We start from the raw sequence: 14,746 nt of genomic DNA, 5'->3' as shown, positions 1-14,746 counted from the left end.
CTGACTTCTTTTAGACCTACTATTCTACCTAACCTGAAGAAGTTATAAGTAAGGACTTGCAGTATGTTATGGGAGAAGCTGAAATAATCTCAATGTCTCTGTTTTACATTCACCAATCAATAATGACTGGCCAATCCAACATAGGATGGTTCTAACTACGGATATCGTCATTCTCGATTATATCGTTAATATCTGCTTAATTGGTGAACTACATGCTTGGGGCTGATATAGTAACATGTCCATGTCAGATAGAAAGGACACAGGAGAATATTAACTGTGAACAGTTGCGTAAAGCTCCAATCGCTACAGAGGAATTGCAAAAGTCTTTAGTCTATACTGAGGTTATCTCTTGACTTGAGACGTGAAATTAAAAATGTACAGATTACTGAGGAAAGATAGAGAAAGCTATCTATGCGGAAACAAGATTTTCGATTGTCAGGCCTTAGTTCATGTTGAAGCAAGAAGGGGTATTATGATGCATGTCTTCTTTATGACCTGCCTTGTAGTAACATTATTTACTTGGGGACCGGTGGCGTGCTTCTTCTTTCTATATAATAATTGCATCTTTCATTTGACCAGGAACGGCTTTGTCAGCCTGAACAAAGCTCATCGCCAACCCATATTAAGACAAGGCGAAACAACAGCCGCCAAGTTCATAGTTGAGATTTCGAGTCCAGCCAGAGTAGGAAACGGCAAGATCTACTTCACTGACATGATCCAAATCTATGCTTGTCGAACAGAGCTCTTCTGAAAAATGACACACTGGTTCAACCTCGTCAGACGGAGGCTGGTGAGTTTCTCCATTGCCCACCCCGTCTCCGAGCTTGGGTATACCAAACGGAGGACTTTGTTCAAAGTCGGGTACAAAGAGCTTATCTTTCATCGCTGACTGGCGCAACTGACATAAAGAACTAATTTTCGTTAGAATGTTTCGGATGGCGGCAATGAAAGTGTTTATGGGATCTCCAGGTCGCATCGATTCGAGACAGCGTATCGCAGCATGGATCCAAGGGATGTAAGATGGAACTGAACTTTCATTTTCTCCGTGGACAATATTGTAGGCGAGGACGAAACAGGCACTACTTAAGAAGTAACCATGATAGCGGGCTTCCTGCCATTCCTTAAATTCAATGTCCCAGTAAAGAAGGCAGTAACGTACTCTGACAAGCTCATTTGTGAGGGCTGCTTCACACAGATATTCTATAGTTCGACAAGCAGCGTTAAGGGCACAGTTACACGCCTCGTTTAGCCAGTTGGGCATTTGTGCACCTGCCCCTGCCGCCTGGGCTGGGTCATGGGGAGTCCGGTGCCATCGTCGACGGAAGAGTAAGAATGGTCGATATGTTAGAAGGATGACATGGTAGTATACTGTACAATTAGTAACTCCCGTTGATAAAGCAACACATAGAGAGCATACATGTTATTAATATTGTCTGTTGTACCCCTAGGCTTCCTGGCCGAGGTTTACTAGATAGGCCAGTACCAAGCGCGCGGCGCATGCAGGCATCGTAGGTCCGTAGGTTGTCCATGACGGATCTAGCTATGTGCCACATCTGTAGCAATGATTTCTCATGTTGGCCGTTTATCCCATCCACTGAACGGTGAATAACCTGGCACAGAGTAACCAGAGTTTGTAAGAATGGATTCGCGGAGGGTTTGATATTGATATCTCTTGGTGAAATGGCGCTTGGTCTGCCCAGGTGGAATGTTACCCAACTAAAGCTTGTTAACGATTCGAAATCTCAGCACCAGAAGGAGCTATAGTGTGTAAATAGAACAAACGTTTCATAAAAGTAAAGTGACCAGAATGTATCTCGTCTCTCTTCGACGCTTTCACTACCATCGTCACTGTTCGCTGGGGGCTCTTTATGCAGCCCGGCAGAGATAGCCTTCCTGGCTGCTGTACCAAGATGCAAGAATGAGGAATTGAATCTCCCTTGTTCAGTTTGGAACTGAGCTTGTTAACTGGCACATCAGAAAATAAATTCAACAGAAATACTTGGGAGGAAAACTTATCATATATAACGAAATTTGGACAGCGGAAAGATTCACCACATCACTCATCGAGGTAATAGTATCATTGACCCTTTGGAACAGAATATCACCCCATTCGCAGTGAGTTGTGCCTAGAGAGCCTAGGGCTAAGGCCATGAAGATAACTAACCGGGACCACGTATCGATCTCAGATCCAGGTACTGGACTATATAAGCTCTCCAAATGTCGACGAAAATTTTCCGCTGGTCGAAATGTTGCCAAGTAATATGACGTCGACAAATACCGTTCCAAGAAAGTCTTTGCTAGGTCTTTGTCGATGAGGACAACAAGCTCTCCAGTTCCTCCATCACCGGGCTTTCCTGAAACACCATCGGTCTCGAATGGGCGACCAAAGAAAATTGGCCGAAAGTTGAACATATCCAGTCCAGGCCCCGTCTCCATAACTCCCCCTCGAGTCTCATTAGACTGGTCGGCCCGATCGGGCATCATCTCCTGATGGAACTCATGCATGAAGGCAAATTGTGATGTTGAACCGTAGTATAGCTGCACCGTGGTGAGTGGAGATGCTGTATCTGTGGCCGAGACCCCATGGTTGAAACTATATTTGACTGTGGATCCTTGATCGTGTGGGATATTTGAAGCTGATAGTTCTTCATTAGGCGACTGTGCATTCTCGGCCTCACATATGCCGCTAGGTAGTTTAGGCATCTTTGTAGGAGCGTCTTCATGCTTGTTGTTTTGGTGTCGTCTCATTCTTCGGCGCACGATATCGCGGTACAAACAAGACGTACCCCTTCGCTGGCATATATTGCAGGGCTTCCCACCGTCACACTTGATCTTCCGCTTCCTACATTCTTGGCATGCCATTCGGAGTCGGTATCCAGTTGGCCTCGGTGGGGGGTCATAGTCGGCCATTTGGAGAGAGGAGAACACTGGGACTAAGATCAACAGACAAAGAAGTTATCTTGTGGTTGTCAGACAGCCATCAATTTGTTCTGCGACACTAAAACTACCAGGCTTTTCCGTGATGTGAAAAACACGCTGTTCTAGACGTCACTTTCCATGCCAAGAACCAACGATTGAAGTCACCGCTTAATCAGCGGGATGAAGATGATGGCTTTCATGGATCTGGCCAGGGTTGGGTCCAGCCTTTGCTTTTTCTTCAAAGGCGTGTTTTGACTCTCTAATATTAGTCTTCTTCAGGCTTATCCAGTGTTCAACTCAGATGATTAATCATTACCAATACAAATATTCTTCTTGCGCCAGGGTTCAACTCAAATGACTAAGGATTATCAATATAGCCCTTAATTCCGCGATCAAAAAAAAAAAAAAAAAAAAAAAAAAAATCATGTGGCTAACTCAGACTGGAATTGAACCTAATAATGCTTTATTTGGTCTTCATTACATTGGTCTTGCCAATGCAATATTCCTGATTTCAGTCCAGTTCACTTATGGCTTCTGTGATATTCACTCTTACCAAGTAACATTCTGGAGATGAAAGAAACGTTCGCGCCCTTAAAGAATGATCTTCTGCTACGAGCCGCGAAAGGTATACTGTCACTTGAAGTACTTATATGGGCGTCGCAGGAACTAACACATTGACAGGCGAGAGTATTCCACGTCCTCCAATATGGGTCATGCGACAAGGTACGTTTTCCCTGTCCTCATTCTCTTCCCACCCCCCTCGCAGTCAATCCATACAAACGTTGTAAGCTCTTTTCTAAAATTTTAATTACCTCAAGCTGGTCGCTATCTCCCAGAGTACCATGAAGTGAAAGGAAACCGTGACTTTTTCGAATGCTGTCGGGACCCTGAAATCGCCTCCACGTTGACCCTTCAACCTGTAGATCGATATGAAGGCCTGATAGATGCCGCAATCATTTTCTCCGATATTCTTGTTATCCCACAGGCATTGGGAATGCATGTTGAGATGATTCATAAGAAAGGTCCTCATTTCCCGGAACCGTTACTGTCGCCGAAAGATAGCCAGTATGCAAAAATAACCCGCAAACAAATCGATATAAGTGTGGATTTGGAGTATGTCTATAAAGCCATTACTCTCACTAGGCAAAAGCTGAATGGTCGTGTCCCCCTCATTGGCTTCTGTGGTGCGCCCTGGACCTTATTCTGCTACATGGTTGAAGGAGGAGAAACCAAAACAGGGCAGTCCAAAGCGTGGATCTACAATTATCCAGCAGAATCGAAAGTATTGTTGCAGAGGGTTGCTGAAACCTGTGTAGAGCATCTTGCTTTACAGATTGCGGCAGGAGCACAATTTGTCCAGGTTTTCGATTCCAAGGCTGGGGAACTATCACCGAGCTCCTTTGACTTATTCGCGCTTCCGTACCTGCGGTATATCTCTGTCACCCTTCCTAGGAGGCTAGAAGAGATGGGCCTGGAGGCAATTCCAATGGCTGTCTTTGCGAAAGGCGCATGGTATGCCGTTGAAAGTCTATGTCAGTCAGGATATGATGTCCTTAGCCTTGACTGGCTTCATGATCCAGAAGAAGCTGTTCGAGTCACGAAAGGTCGCATCACAATCCAGGGCAATGCCGATCCCAGTGTATTATACGGAAACCATGTAGCCATAACAGAAGCAGTTGAAGCAATGGTTAAGGGCTTCACGGTGGGCAGTCGACCTTGGATCGCGAATTTGGGTCACGGTACTGTAAACCTTATACTATTATTCTTTCTCTCGGTAATAGACTAATATTGGTAGGCATTACTCCGCTTGTCAATCCTGAAAATCTCAGATTCTTCTTTGAGGAGATCCACCGCCTGACGGCGTCGTGAAAGTCAGTCAGTGCTCTATACTACTTTACCCACAACCTGGAAGGCTAGGACTATGTTCGATATCTTGTTTAATTTTAACACATTTGGATTGAATTTTGTATTTGAATTCAAGTATGGAAGGGCTTAGTAAATTCCACACTATACCTCTTTAAGTAGGTGCTTTCACGTCCCGATGTAAACAGAGCCCTTTGCTTGGAGCCGAATCTCTCTGATCGCCAACTCTATTGTGCGTTTGGCTAGGCGGTGGTAAAGAGCTTGATTCTCCTGAATAGCCAACCATCTCGTAATGTACCTGGTGCTTGAGATCTAGACAACTGCGCAGTCGCAGGAAGGAAGTCTATGAGTCACAAATTTCCAATTCGCTCTTCACTTTTCCATACCGTCAGGAGGAGATCCTCCTTCCAGACCCACCGCTTTGCGCCGATATCCCGACAGTTAACGTCAAGACCCAGTTTCAGGACCCCATCCAGTGGTAGGTGTTTCCCGCTGACAAAGCGGTTAAATTTGGTCTACGGATAGCTCTTGTCTAAAGGTATAAATATTGAAAGGTAAGGTCTGCAGTTGGTATTCAACAGAGGAACGTAAAGAACACAACTTCGAGAAACATGTCGACATTCAAGTATCATTCTCTACCCGGATTCGGGGAACAATGCCGTGACAAATACGGCTTCAGTGACTCCTGTGTCATAGGCGAGAGAATGATAGTTACAGGCCAAAGTAAGTATTTCAAATTGACCCTGTATATGAGTGTTCAATAACCGTGTCATAGCTGGAATGGATCCCTTGACTCTGAAAACTTCCCCCATTTTCGAGGAAGAAGTCACTCAAGCATTTCAAAACATCAACGATCTCATCCTTCTTACACTCAAGAAAGAAGGCCGCACCATTGAAGAAGCGAAGACGGGCTGGGATTATGTCGTCAAACTACATGCATATCTAGTCGATTTGTCTACCATGAGGGCTCAGGCCAGGGAGACGATGGTGCGTCATATCAAAAAGTTCTGCCCGAATCATCAACCATTGTTTACCATGGTGGGTGTGGAGAGCTTGCCATTTCCTGAACATCGCATTGAACTTGAGGTTGATATCTGGTTAAAATGAGGCTATCTCACGACTTCGTACAGGCTCGGTGACGCTCGGTCACCGCCTGACTCTTGTACCATAAATTAGAAATTCATGTCATCTGTAGATAGCAATGAGTCGCTGGATCTTAGCTAGGCATCACGGTGTAACAGCGGTGGCTTTCTTAGATTTCGAGCCTACAACGACCAAGTTGAAGACAAATTGTTATGTATCGGTATTCGGTGTAGAATCGCTAATGTTGCGTTTAACGTGCCCCATAAACTACATTCCCTACCTTCACCAGCCCTTAATATCCACGGCTCCAAGAAGTCTAAGGCTATCGTTCACCAACTCTAAGGTCAATAGGTTGAATAATACCAAGCAAAAAAAAAAAAAAAAAAGAATCCACCCTTACAGCAGTCCATTATATTTACGTGGGGTAGCAAGAGTCCTGTTACAGTGTACAACTTTGGCTCGTAGGATATCAGGTAGTAGCAAGTGTCACATATATTCGACTCTTCGACTTGTAAAGGCCATTTCTACGAAACCAAATCGTTCATTCCCAGTCGACTTTATAATGTTCAACTTACGTGTTGTCTACCACGGCACCTGTTCACCATTATGTTTTATGAACTTGCCTGAGGTTGTTATTTTGGAGGCTTTGTCAACCTTTCAAGAAGATTAGCAGATCAGCAATCAACCATCCCCCTGTTACAGCACTCTGCTAGGATAGGAAGTGTCAATCGACTATCTTGACATACCTGATTAACAATTCCCTCGACACTTTCGGAAATAGTCATCGGAGCTTTCTCTAGCCCATTGCATTGCGCGCCGCGATTTCCCATATCGGTTTGGACAAACCTAAAGCAGGCACAGATTCTAGGTTAGCAATTGTATGTTGCCAGACTTGTATAATCAAGTACATACCCTGGATCAATCGAGAATGCAATCACATCCGGATATTCTATGTCGACTTTTTTGACAAGGTAGTTGCTGGCTACCTTCGAGGCGCCGTATGCCGCAGTCAACGACGAGTGCTCAAGCCCACTGATGCTGGCTAACTCAGAAGAGATATAAATAAACTTGGGTTGGCTGCTGGCTTGTAGAAGCGGCAAAGTCGCCCGGAATAGTCTCATCGGCCCTAGCGTATTGATGTCAAAGTGGGATAGCAAGTCCGAATCCGTCATGCGTTCCAGGGGGCCGTAGTGATTGCATATTCCGGCATTCGCAATGATGATATCGATTTTTTCAACGGAGTGATGCCTTTGTAGCTGGGAAACTGCATCAAGGACACTATCTGGCTTATCAAGGGTAAGAGAGACAATGATGAGATTAGAGCCGTGGCCTCTGGAAAGCGAGCACAACTCTTTTGTATTCTGTTCAGACTCTTCCCTACATGTCGCAATCACAGTAGTGTTGGCTTTTGCAAGATATGCAGTTACTAGGCCTTTGCCGATACCTGGTAGTGTAGGATTGATTCAGTAAATAGGAGGAGTTGATTATCCTCAAATCTCTAACTAACCTCGGTTTGCACCTGTTACAAGGACAGTGGTTTGTGCCATGGTCAATGCGTCTCAAGATCGAATTCCAGACAGCTTTCCGGCTTCCGTTGCGTGGGCGGAGCGAGACTGTATTTATATAAAAATACGTTTTAAAGAGTATGCTAGTATGTTACTCGGTTTTGGGCATGTCCGAAACCCGACCTCCAATGGACCGAGACGGTTTTAGCGATCTTATAATATGAATGTTATTGTAGGCTGCTGGCTTGTGGTTCCCGATGATTAAGCGGCGCAGGTCCCAAGGTCAACCTCTTAAAAGTTAGCAGATCTTCTGCAGACAGCCCCGCTATCCGCAAGCTTAGTGGATGTGGTGGAGCATGCCAAGTCAAGCCCACTGACTCTATTGAGTTCCTGGGAATGACTATCACGTTCTGCTGCCGATAGCTTTTCACCTTGGAGGACCCCGTGGATCAAAGGTCACGGTTCAAGTCTCGAATTTCCTTGCCTTCCTGCTGGAAGTGAAAGTGATACCTCCGGAAAGTTCGGCTACTTCATGTACGTTGAGCTGCCGAGGTGGTTTGTAGAAGTCACTTTGGATATATTGATCCACTTGGATAGGTGCATATTTGGGAGCTTTCCCGCTGAGAAAGCGTGCTCAATGGTCAACTTGTCTTCATTCAAAAGGTATAAAGATCACCCGTCCCTAACTACAATATAACATAACACAACAGATTTCGAACAGTCGAAAACGTACAGCTCGTTGGACAAATCTCCTTTTCCGAATACACGCCTAGTTTGCAATGTCTCCTCGAACGATCGTTGTCATCGGTGCCACTGGCTCCCAGGTAAGTCCTTTCTAATCAGAACATGTCGTTTTTGTGAACTCCTGGTAACACGTACTTGGTGATAAAACAATACAGGGCGGTGCCGTAGTCAAAGAGCTTCTTGCAAACCGGGACCTTTATCATGTCCGGGCTCTTACGCGCGATCCAAGCAAGCCCGCATCCCAAAGGCTCGCCGCGCTTGGGGCAGAAGTTCGGTCTGCCGACCTTAATAGCGGCAGCGATGCCCTCGCACAGGTTTTCGCTGGCGCTGGTGGTATCTTTGCGCTAACTGACTTCTGGCAAACCCAATCTACCACCACTGAGATTGCGCAAGGGCGCGCTATTGCGGATGCCGCAGCCCGGACTGAAACCCTGAAGCATTTTGTCTGGAGTGCCCTTCCCGACCCTGTCAAGTTGTCAAACGGCCAGCTTCTCAATATCCACCACTGGAAGGGCAAGAGCTTGGTCACTGAGTATATCCAGAAGGAACACCCAGAGTTATGGGCAAAGACCACTACTGTGTTGTTCCCCAATTACTTTGAAAATTGCATCACTACCCCGGATAGATATCTCCCCAAGAAGGTGAGCATGACATGATACTAGGTCTTCCATGTATGATCCTTCTCACTCATTACCAACAGGATGCGAGCGGGGTCTACACTTTATCGTTCCCCCACAGCCCAGAAACGGTAATGCCTAATGTCGCCATCGCCGACACCGGTAAACTTGTGCACAGCATTCTCCAGGCCGGTTCAACCTACTTTACCAAAACAATCGCATTCTACTCGGAGGCACTATCTGAGTCTGAAAAGTTGGCGAGCATCGGAACACGTATGTTACCTTATCAAGTAATATAGCTCTCGGAATAGTCTCTAACCTGTTACTACAGAGTACAACGTGCCCACGAAGTACCAAAAGCTCAGCAGCAGCGAATGTCAGGAGCTTCTGGAATCTCGGGACGGCATGTCCCCTGAAATCGCGCTGGACTTCGCAGAACAATTAATGATGTTTGAGCTCTTTGGTAATGTTTACGCCAACCCGGAATTTGTGCAAGCCAGAGAGGTATGTAACTCCGTCTGCCCGTGTCGGTTATTCAAAGAGTGGCTGACAGCATTTAGATTCCTGGGCTCTCACTTCAAACCTGGTCGGAGTTCATTCGTGAGAATGATCTACGCAGATTCCTATAGAATTTCTAGATATTGTATTGAACTTTCTCAACTAGTCATGTCTTACGGCATTGTGTGTAATTGAACGGTGCCAGGGCTGGTCACGACACATTACATAGGATATCTTTGCATATTTTGTCCTGATCGGAAAAGGAAAGCAAAATGGAAAGTCCTAGGTATCGACTAGTACATGATAATATCCAAAGCCAGCCACAATCATGCTCACTCCCGCTTATTCAGCGGAGAGATGCTTTTCTTTACTTTATAGTTGTATCTATACCCGTAAACTACTGGTCGTACTGGAGTAGTAGTACGCAAAAGCTAAAAAGTCTAATTTATCCTGCAGAATATTTCAATTCATAAAGGCCTATCTTACCAAAAAATCACAAAAATCATAAAACGGCTTTCTATCCACCTGTGGGTGATGCTGGACAGTTATTCAAGCCCATATAATGGGGTCCTGCTCTCCGAGCACAGAGCTGAGACTTGTCATATTCTTTACTTAAATTAATCGATGAAGTCTTCAGAAGAATAAGCGAGCAGCCGGCTTTGAAACGACACGTGTACATACAAGAGGTTATCGCCTTACTCGTAGCTATTTCCGTATCTCCGAATGTATTTTAGTCCCAGAGCGAATAAATCTGCGGTAGGTAGACGGCTTTATGGAACTATATTATCGGCAGGTCGGAACTGGACGGAGAATAGGTATGAGGCAGTGCTAATCCGCCTTGAGAATATATCTATAAGAGTAGCCCCTGTGATCTGGGAACTGTGGCATTCTTATCAGTGACCTTACGCTGCGATTGAAATACTTCCCATTCTAGCGGCCTGCAAATATCTTTCTGAAGTGCCTACCATTGAGCAATACTAACGATGGCCCAACCATCAGCTCTCCCAGCTGGTTCTAAGCTCTGGGTAACACTCTTCCCATTTCAGTGAATAAATCTCAAAGCTAATCAGAAATAGTTTCTCGATCTAGGAATCCTTGATATCGACGCCTCGTACGTTTTATCAGGGGCCAACGTTCCCCTCCACGGCACAGAGCCTCAAACCAATGAGACCCGACCATGCCTCATGATCGCAGGTCTACTCTACCACCCAGACGTGGGTCTCATTCTGTTCGATACTGGGTCCCGCGAGGATGTGATCAAGTCATGGGACAAAGAATTTCTGGAATGTGCACCTCGGATTTGGGACAAGGGTATCCACTCTCTTCCAGCCGCTATTAAAGCCACCGGCGCAGGTGAAATTAGTGATGTCAAGGCTGTCATATTGAGTCACTTGCATCTCGACCATGCCGGAGGTTTAGAGCACTTCTTTGGAACTGGTTAGTGCATGGCGTCTGTTGCTGAATGCTAGCTGACAATGAATAGATGTGGAAATCTGGTGTCATGAAGCTGAACTCAAGAATGCCTTTTGGTCGTGTGCAACTGGAATCGACAGTGGTTTATTTCTGTCAGATTACTTACGAGCAGATCTGTTGAACTGGAAGACTGTCTCGGAGCAGAATGTAACCCTCTGGAGGGGAGTTACTGTACATAGATGTCCGGGACATACGGAAGGATCGCTTGTTCTTGAGCTCACGTTTCGGAGTTCCGGTAGCGTTGTCCTGACCGGTGATCTATTCCATGTGAAGGAAAATTATGAGGATGGAAGACCGACGGGATTTCTCATGCGGGACTATTCCGAGTGGTTTCGAAGCAGAGACTACGTAAGGAGACTGGTGCAACGGACGAATGCAAGGGTTTGTTTAGGCCATGAAAGGAGTTATTTTGAAATGTTTGAGAAAAGCCCCAAGTATTTGGAATGAAAGGAGAGCGTTGAATTTAGAGAAGAACTTTTATTCTCTGAATCGATTCTAGCTTTTACTAAAAAAAAATGCTTCGTGGTATCTACATACCATAGAAGTACGCATATGCTGTCGATACTCTAGGTCAGGAAATTTCATCGATTTAAGCATTCCGAAACATTACCAGATAGTTAACTCTGGGAAGTCTGAGAGACTCAATCCGGCCCGGAAAGCTGATATAATGATTGATAGGTGGTTGTCGAGGGAATTTGTGATTGGGAATGGGTTGTCGGTCCTACAGGAGTATTGTGCGTGCTTTATTGTGGATATGGTATAGAAACAACTTTTCTGTCAATTTGGTAAGTTGAAGATATCGCAACGTCATTTATAGAAACTTGTCAAAACATGCCACCACAGTAGGTCGTACGAAAGTGGGGCTGTTGGTCAGATGGTTTGGAAGACGAGGTTGTTCCAGCGATTCATAGGAAGATATAAACCCCCCCTCATCCGCTTCAATGTAGTCTTTATTTCTCTTTCCACTCCAGGGCAGCGTGAGACGGCCGCAACTGGTGCATGAAGCACGTCTCACCCCAGTATAGCAAATGTTGTCTTTTAAAGACAGAATAAATGCAGGCTCCCGTGCGCTAGGGCCTATACTAAAGGAAATTGACCAAAGCACTAAAGAGGATGAAGTGGACCCGTCATTTCTTTGACTTTGGTGGCTTGGGGCCATAAATCCTTGGAGTATGATCTGCTATGTGTCCCCGCATTTCCACTATATTGCGGCGGGGGCTATTAAGATTTATAATGTCACAGTAGTCACGACCTTGGCTTGGAACTAATAGAAACTGTAAGTTGATTAAGGTTAGTGCCTTATTCCACAAGCCGCGCAACGTCCCACACCTCCGTTAGCAGAAATCTTCTTGGGAGAGCCTACAGGTGAAATGCTCATGCTGATGATACCTCGTGTTCGGTTGGTATTCTAGAGCGGCGGTTATGGCACTAGCGCTATGGATACATGGGTCTGTGTGTGATAAGCTGGGCTGAGCGCGGGGAATGATTGCACGCGTTATATTTCAATAGTTAATAAACCAAGAATAGATTAAAGTAACGGAATAGACATATGTGGAGACGAGCAGCCTTGTCCCTATTAGTCAATAAGACCTAGAGAAGCATGATATATAAAGTCCTAACTAAACAACTAAGGTAAGAAAGTAATGCGGGAATGGTAGTCATATAGAGCGATTCTTATGTAATATGAGATACTCACCCTAACCACGCGACTATAAACAGCATTCAGCCATTGCTCACTTTTCTGGGATTAATTTCTGTAGAATGTGTATGTCTCCATCTGTCGCGTGATGCCCTAATAGACCTATGCTGGTTGGAGCTTGCTTGGCGCCTGTGGACAATACGGGTGCGTGAAAGTACAACATATACTTTTATACATTCTTTGGTTTCGAATTTCGAAAGAACGTGGTTATATCTAGATATATTTATAAAAATTGTCCAGACAACCTCCTCTGTTGGTCCGATGCTTGGCGAAATTCATCAACCTCGAATAAACAGTTTCCCCGAGAGATTCTAGCGTATTGCTATACAAGGTTTGATTGGCCGACAAGCCCGGAACATTCCCAAAGGAGTAATTGTTATTGTTATGGATTTAGGTGGATGGTCCAATAGGACTACTTTGCTTCTACCTAAAAATGCATGGATGTATTCTCCCTGATACAAGTCTCCACCACCTTACCCACCCACAAGCGAAGGTTCCCCCCCGACAAAAAATCTCAACGCCCGAGATAATGACAAAACTCCAAGGCACACAGATACATATATATATATATATTCCCCGGTCTCGCTGTTGGCCCTATCGGTCCTCTTTGATCACATGTCGTCTTGAAAAACGATTGTTGATGACTTTCTACCAAATGAGTAAAAGTCCTGCAGGAGGATATTGGACGCGACCGATGGTGATGCTATCCACGTTATTGTAGAAGGGGTCTCTTCGTGGAGTCGGCCCTCTTGTTGACACGGTCTGAATGTCTGTCCGAATTTCTCGTATTGGCCGAAAAAGTCATGATACGTAGTTCAATTTCGGTCATCCGGTGAATTAACTGATCATCACTTGTTTATCGGCAAAACTCAAGTTTCCGAAGTGTATGGAAGTATTATTTTTGCTTTGAAAGTGGTCTAGGGGACTCTTTGTTAGTGGAGCGGTTTCAGATGTCTCCCGATTCCCACTTACCGATAATAACTCCACAAACCCTAGCGGCCGTGCGCGTTGACACTGATCTGGATAGGAGTCCATTTCCTGCTCGCGGAGGATCGAAGAACGATCTCTGGCGTCAGTCCACAGGGGATCTCTGTGGGAAGGGCGGGTGTGTATTGAAGGAAACAGCTCAGGATATCAGGGGAATATTGTTGGTAGGCGTAGGAGAGGACTGTATTTCCGTCATGGTCCCGGATCGACCAATGGGCACCTCTCTTGAGGAGGAGTTCGACGATGGGGAGGGAGGATAGCTGGGCTGCGATGTGTAATGCAGTTTGGCCGCGGTTGTCGGTGGTTGATGGCTGGATCCCATAGTTGAGTAGCAGTTCGAGGACTTTGACGTCCTTGTGAAGTGCTGCTAAATGGAGGGCTGTTCGGCCGTCGGCATCCTTGGCAGTGAGGACTGTCTTGTCTTTAAGATATTCATTCTCAATGGTAGTTGCATCGCCGATAGTGGCAGCATAGAGAAAAGCCATGTTGGAACCCATGGCTAGAGATGGTATAGAAATAATAAAGATAATAATAATAATAATAAAAATAAAAAGCTAGTTTCTGGCGAGCTTACAAAAGGCAAAGATTTCAGTTCTCAATGATTCAAGAGGACATTCTTCTCTTTTTATTTCAATCAGTGACAAGGTTCAGAAGCTGGTGGCTAGCTGCAGCTACCACCTCGTACTCCTATTATGGGACCAGGTAGGCTATACCTTGAGTAACCGACGCATACAACTGTCGCCTCGTTCATTGACGCCCCCTACAGAAACGGGGGAATTTCCCGCCGACACCCAAGGTCGCGATTCCTTTGTTCATGACAAGCACATGCCCACCTGCCTTCCTGGGCCTAATGTTCATCTCGGAGCCCGTGGAATGAGACCCGAGTTCTACGGGACTTGTGAAGTATCCACTCACAGCGGACGAGAGATGAGTCGGATGCTTCGACTGTCGAGTCAATGTTTCCATTCGAACCGCGCACGTGGTGATCTGATTCGCTCTGGTTATCGTTCGTATCGAGGTCGGGACTAGTTTAGCTGCCTTTTCCGCCGAGTTAAGTTTACGTTAGTATGGGTCGATTTAGAAAAGTGGAGACTGAGCGGGACAACGGTGCTCAGAATGGCCCAGAGTAGCTAAGACGCTTTTTAACCGAATATAAGTCCCTCCTAAATTGGACTTATGGGTAAACTCCGGAGTTCTCCATCTCCAGAATTCCGTCAATCTCCAGACTCCGCAGAGGGTCTGGGGAGGAGTAGTAGTAGTAGTAGTAGTAGTAGTAGTAGTAGTAGTCTTAAATGGCAATGAATCATCCCGACTCGATTGCTAAGGGATGACGAATCTTTTTTAACGCGTATGCTGAC

The 14,746-nt window shown here is 45.5% G+C and overlaps 7 protein-coding genes across 7 annotated transcripts; 4 read left to right on the top strand and 3 right to left on the bottom strand.

The window, feature by feature from the left end:
- Positions 1 to 622: 622 nt before the first annotated feature.
- Positions 623 to 2,703, bottom strand: BDV27DRAFT_161727 (fungal specific transcription factor domain-containing protein; the record flags this gene model as incomplete). The annotated part of the gene is made up of 4 exons (XM_032073265.1): positions 623 to 1,368; positions 1,418 to 1,716; positions 1,783 to 1,952; positions 2,053 to 2,703. 4 exons carry the CDS (start codon positions 2,701 to 2,703, stop codon positions 623 to 625), a joined length of 1,866 nt encoding a protein of 621 aa, XP_031923458.1.
- A 786-nt stretch (positions 2,704 to 3,489) lies between these two features.
- Positions 3,490 to 4,788, top strand: BDV27DRAFT_161726 (uroporphyrinogen decarboxylase; the record flags this gene model as incomplete). Its single annotated transcript, XM_032073264.1, has 4 exons — positions 3,490 to 3,544; positions 3,601 to 3,642; positions 3,738 to 4,658; positions 4,715 to 4,788. The coding sequence occupies 4 exons, from the start codon at positions 3,490 to 3,492 to the stop codon at positions 4,786 to 4,788; spliced, it is 1,092 nt and encodes a 363-aa protein (XP_031923457.1).
- Positions 4,789 to 5,393: 605 nt separating this feature from the next.
- BDV27DRAFT_161725 (RidA family protein) lies at positions 5,394 to 5,889 on the top strand (the record flags this gene model as incomplete). The annotated part of the gene is made up of 2 exons (XM_032073263.1): positions 5,394 to 5,505; positions 5,558 to 5,889. 2 exons carry the CDS (start codon positions 5,394 to 5,396, stop codon positions 5,887 to 5,889), a joined length of 444 nt encoding a protein of 147 aa, XP_031923456.1.
- Positions 5,890 to 6,447: 558 nt separating this feature from the next.
- Positions 6,448 to 7,544, bottom strand: BDV27DRAFT_167878 (SDR family oxidoreductase; the record flags this gene model as incomplete). The annotated part of the gene is made up of 4 exons (XM_032074622.1): positions 7,373 to 7,544; positions 6,778 to 7,309; positions 6,612 to 6,711; positions 6,448 to 6,519 (listed from the first exon to the last, which is right to left on the bottom strand). The coding sequence occupies exons 1-4, from the start codon at positions 7,410 to 7,412 to the stop codon at positions 6,448 to 6,450; spliced, it is 744 nt and encodes a 247-aa protein (XP_031923455.1). The 5' UTR covers positions 7,413 to 7,544.
- Positions 7,545 to 8,086: 542 nt separating this feature from the next.
- BDV27DRAFT_167876 (NmrA/HSCARG family protein) lies at positions 8,087 to 9,360 on the top strand (the record flags this gene model as incomplete). Its single annotated transcript, XM_032074621.1, has 5 exons — positions 8,087 to 8,194; positions 8,270 to 8,755; positions 8,815 to 9,004; positions 9,063 to 9,235; positions 9,292 to 9,360. Exons 1-5 carry the CDS (start codon positions 8,150 to 8,152, stop codon positions 9,358 to 9,360), a joined length of 963 nt encoding a protein of 320 aa, XP_031923454.1. The 5' UTR covers positions 8,087 to 8,149.
- Positions 9,361 to 10,212: 852 nt separating this feature from the next.
- Positions 10,213 to 11,149, top strand: BDV27DRAFT_167874 (N-acyl homoserine lactonase family protein; the record flags this gene model as incomplete). The annotated part of the gene is made up of 3 exons (XM_032074620.1): positions 10,213 to 10,254; positions 10,306 to 10,666; positions 10,713 to 11,149. The coding sequence occupies 3 exons, from the start codon at positions 10,213 to 10,215 to the stop codon at positions 11,147 to 11,149; spliced, it is 840 nt and encodes a 279-aa protein (XP_031923453.1).
- A 2,081-nt stretch (positions 11,150 to 13,230) lies between these two features.
- BDV27DRAFT_41479 (ankyrin repeat domain-containing protein) lies at positions 13,231 to 14,068 on the bottom strand. The gene is made up of 2 exons (XM_032076574.1): positions 13,374 to 14,068; positions 13,231 to 13,318 (listed from the first exon to the last, which is right to left on the bottom strand). The coding sequence occupies exon 1, from the start codon at positions 13,883 to 13,885 to the stop codon at positions 13,394 to 13,396; it is 492 nt and encodes a 163-aa protein (XP_031923452.1). The 5' UTR covers positions 13,886 to 14,068; the 3' UTR covers positions 13,231 to 13,318; positions 13,374 to 13,393.
- Between the last annotated feature and the right edge of the window lie 678 nt (positions 14,069 to 14,746).

The sequence above is a fragment of the Aspergillus caelatus genome (genome assembly GCF_009193585.1).
Source record: "Aspergillus caelatus strain CBS 763.97 unplaced genomic scaffold BDV27scaffold_215, whole genome shotgun sequence".
Lineage (NCBI taxonomy): Eukaryota > Fungi > Ascomycota > Eurotiomycetes > Eurotiales > Aspergillaceae > Aspergillus > Aspergillus caelatus.
The sequence above is the reverse complement of the archived record's forward strand: the minus strand, read 5'-3'. Positions and strand labels throughout refer to the sequence as shown.

Coding starts and splice junctions, on each gene's coding strand:
- BDV27DRAFT_41479 (XM_032076574.1), bottom strand. CDS start 13,885: ATGGGTTCCAACATGGCTTTTCTCTATGCTGCCACTATCGGCGATGCA.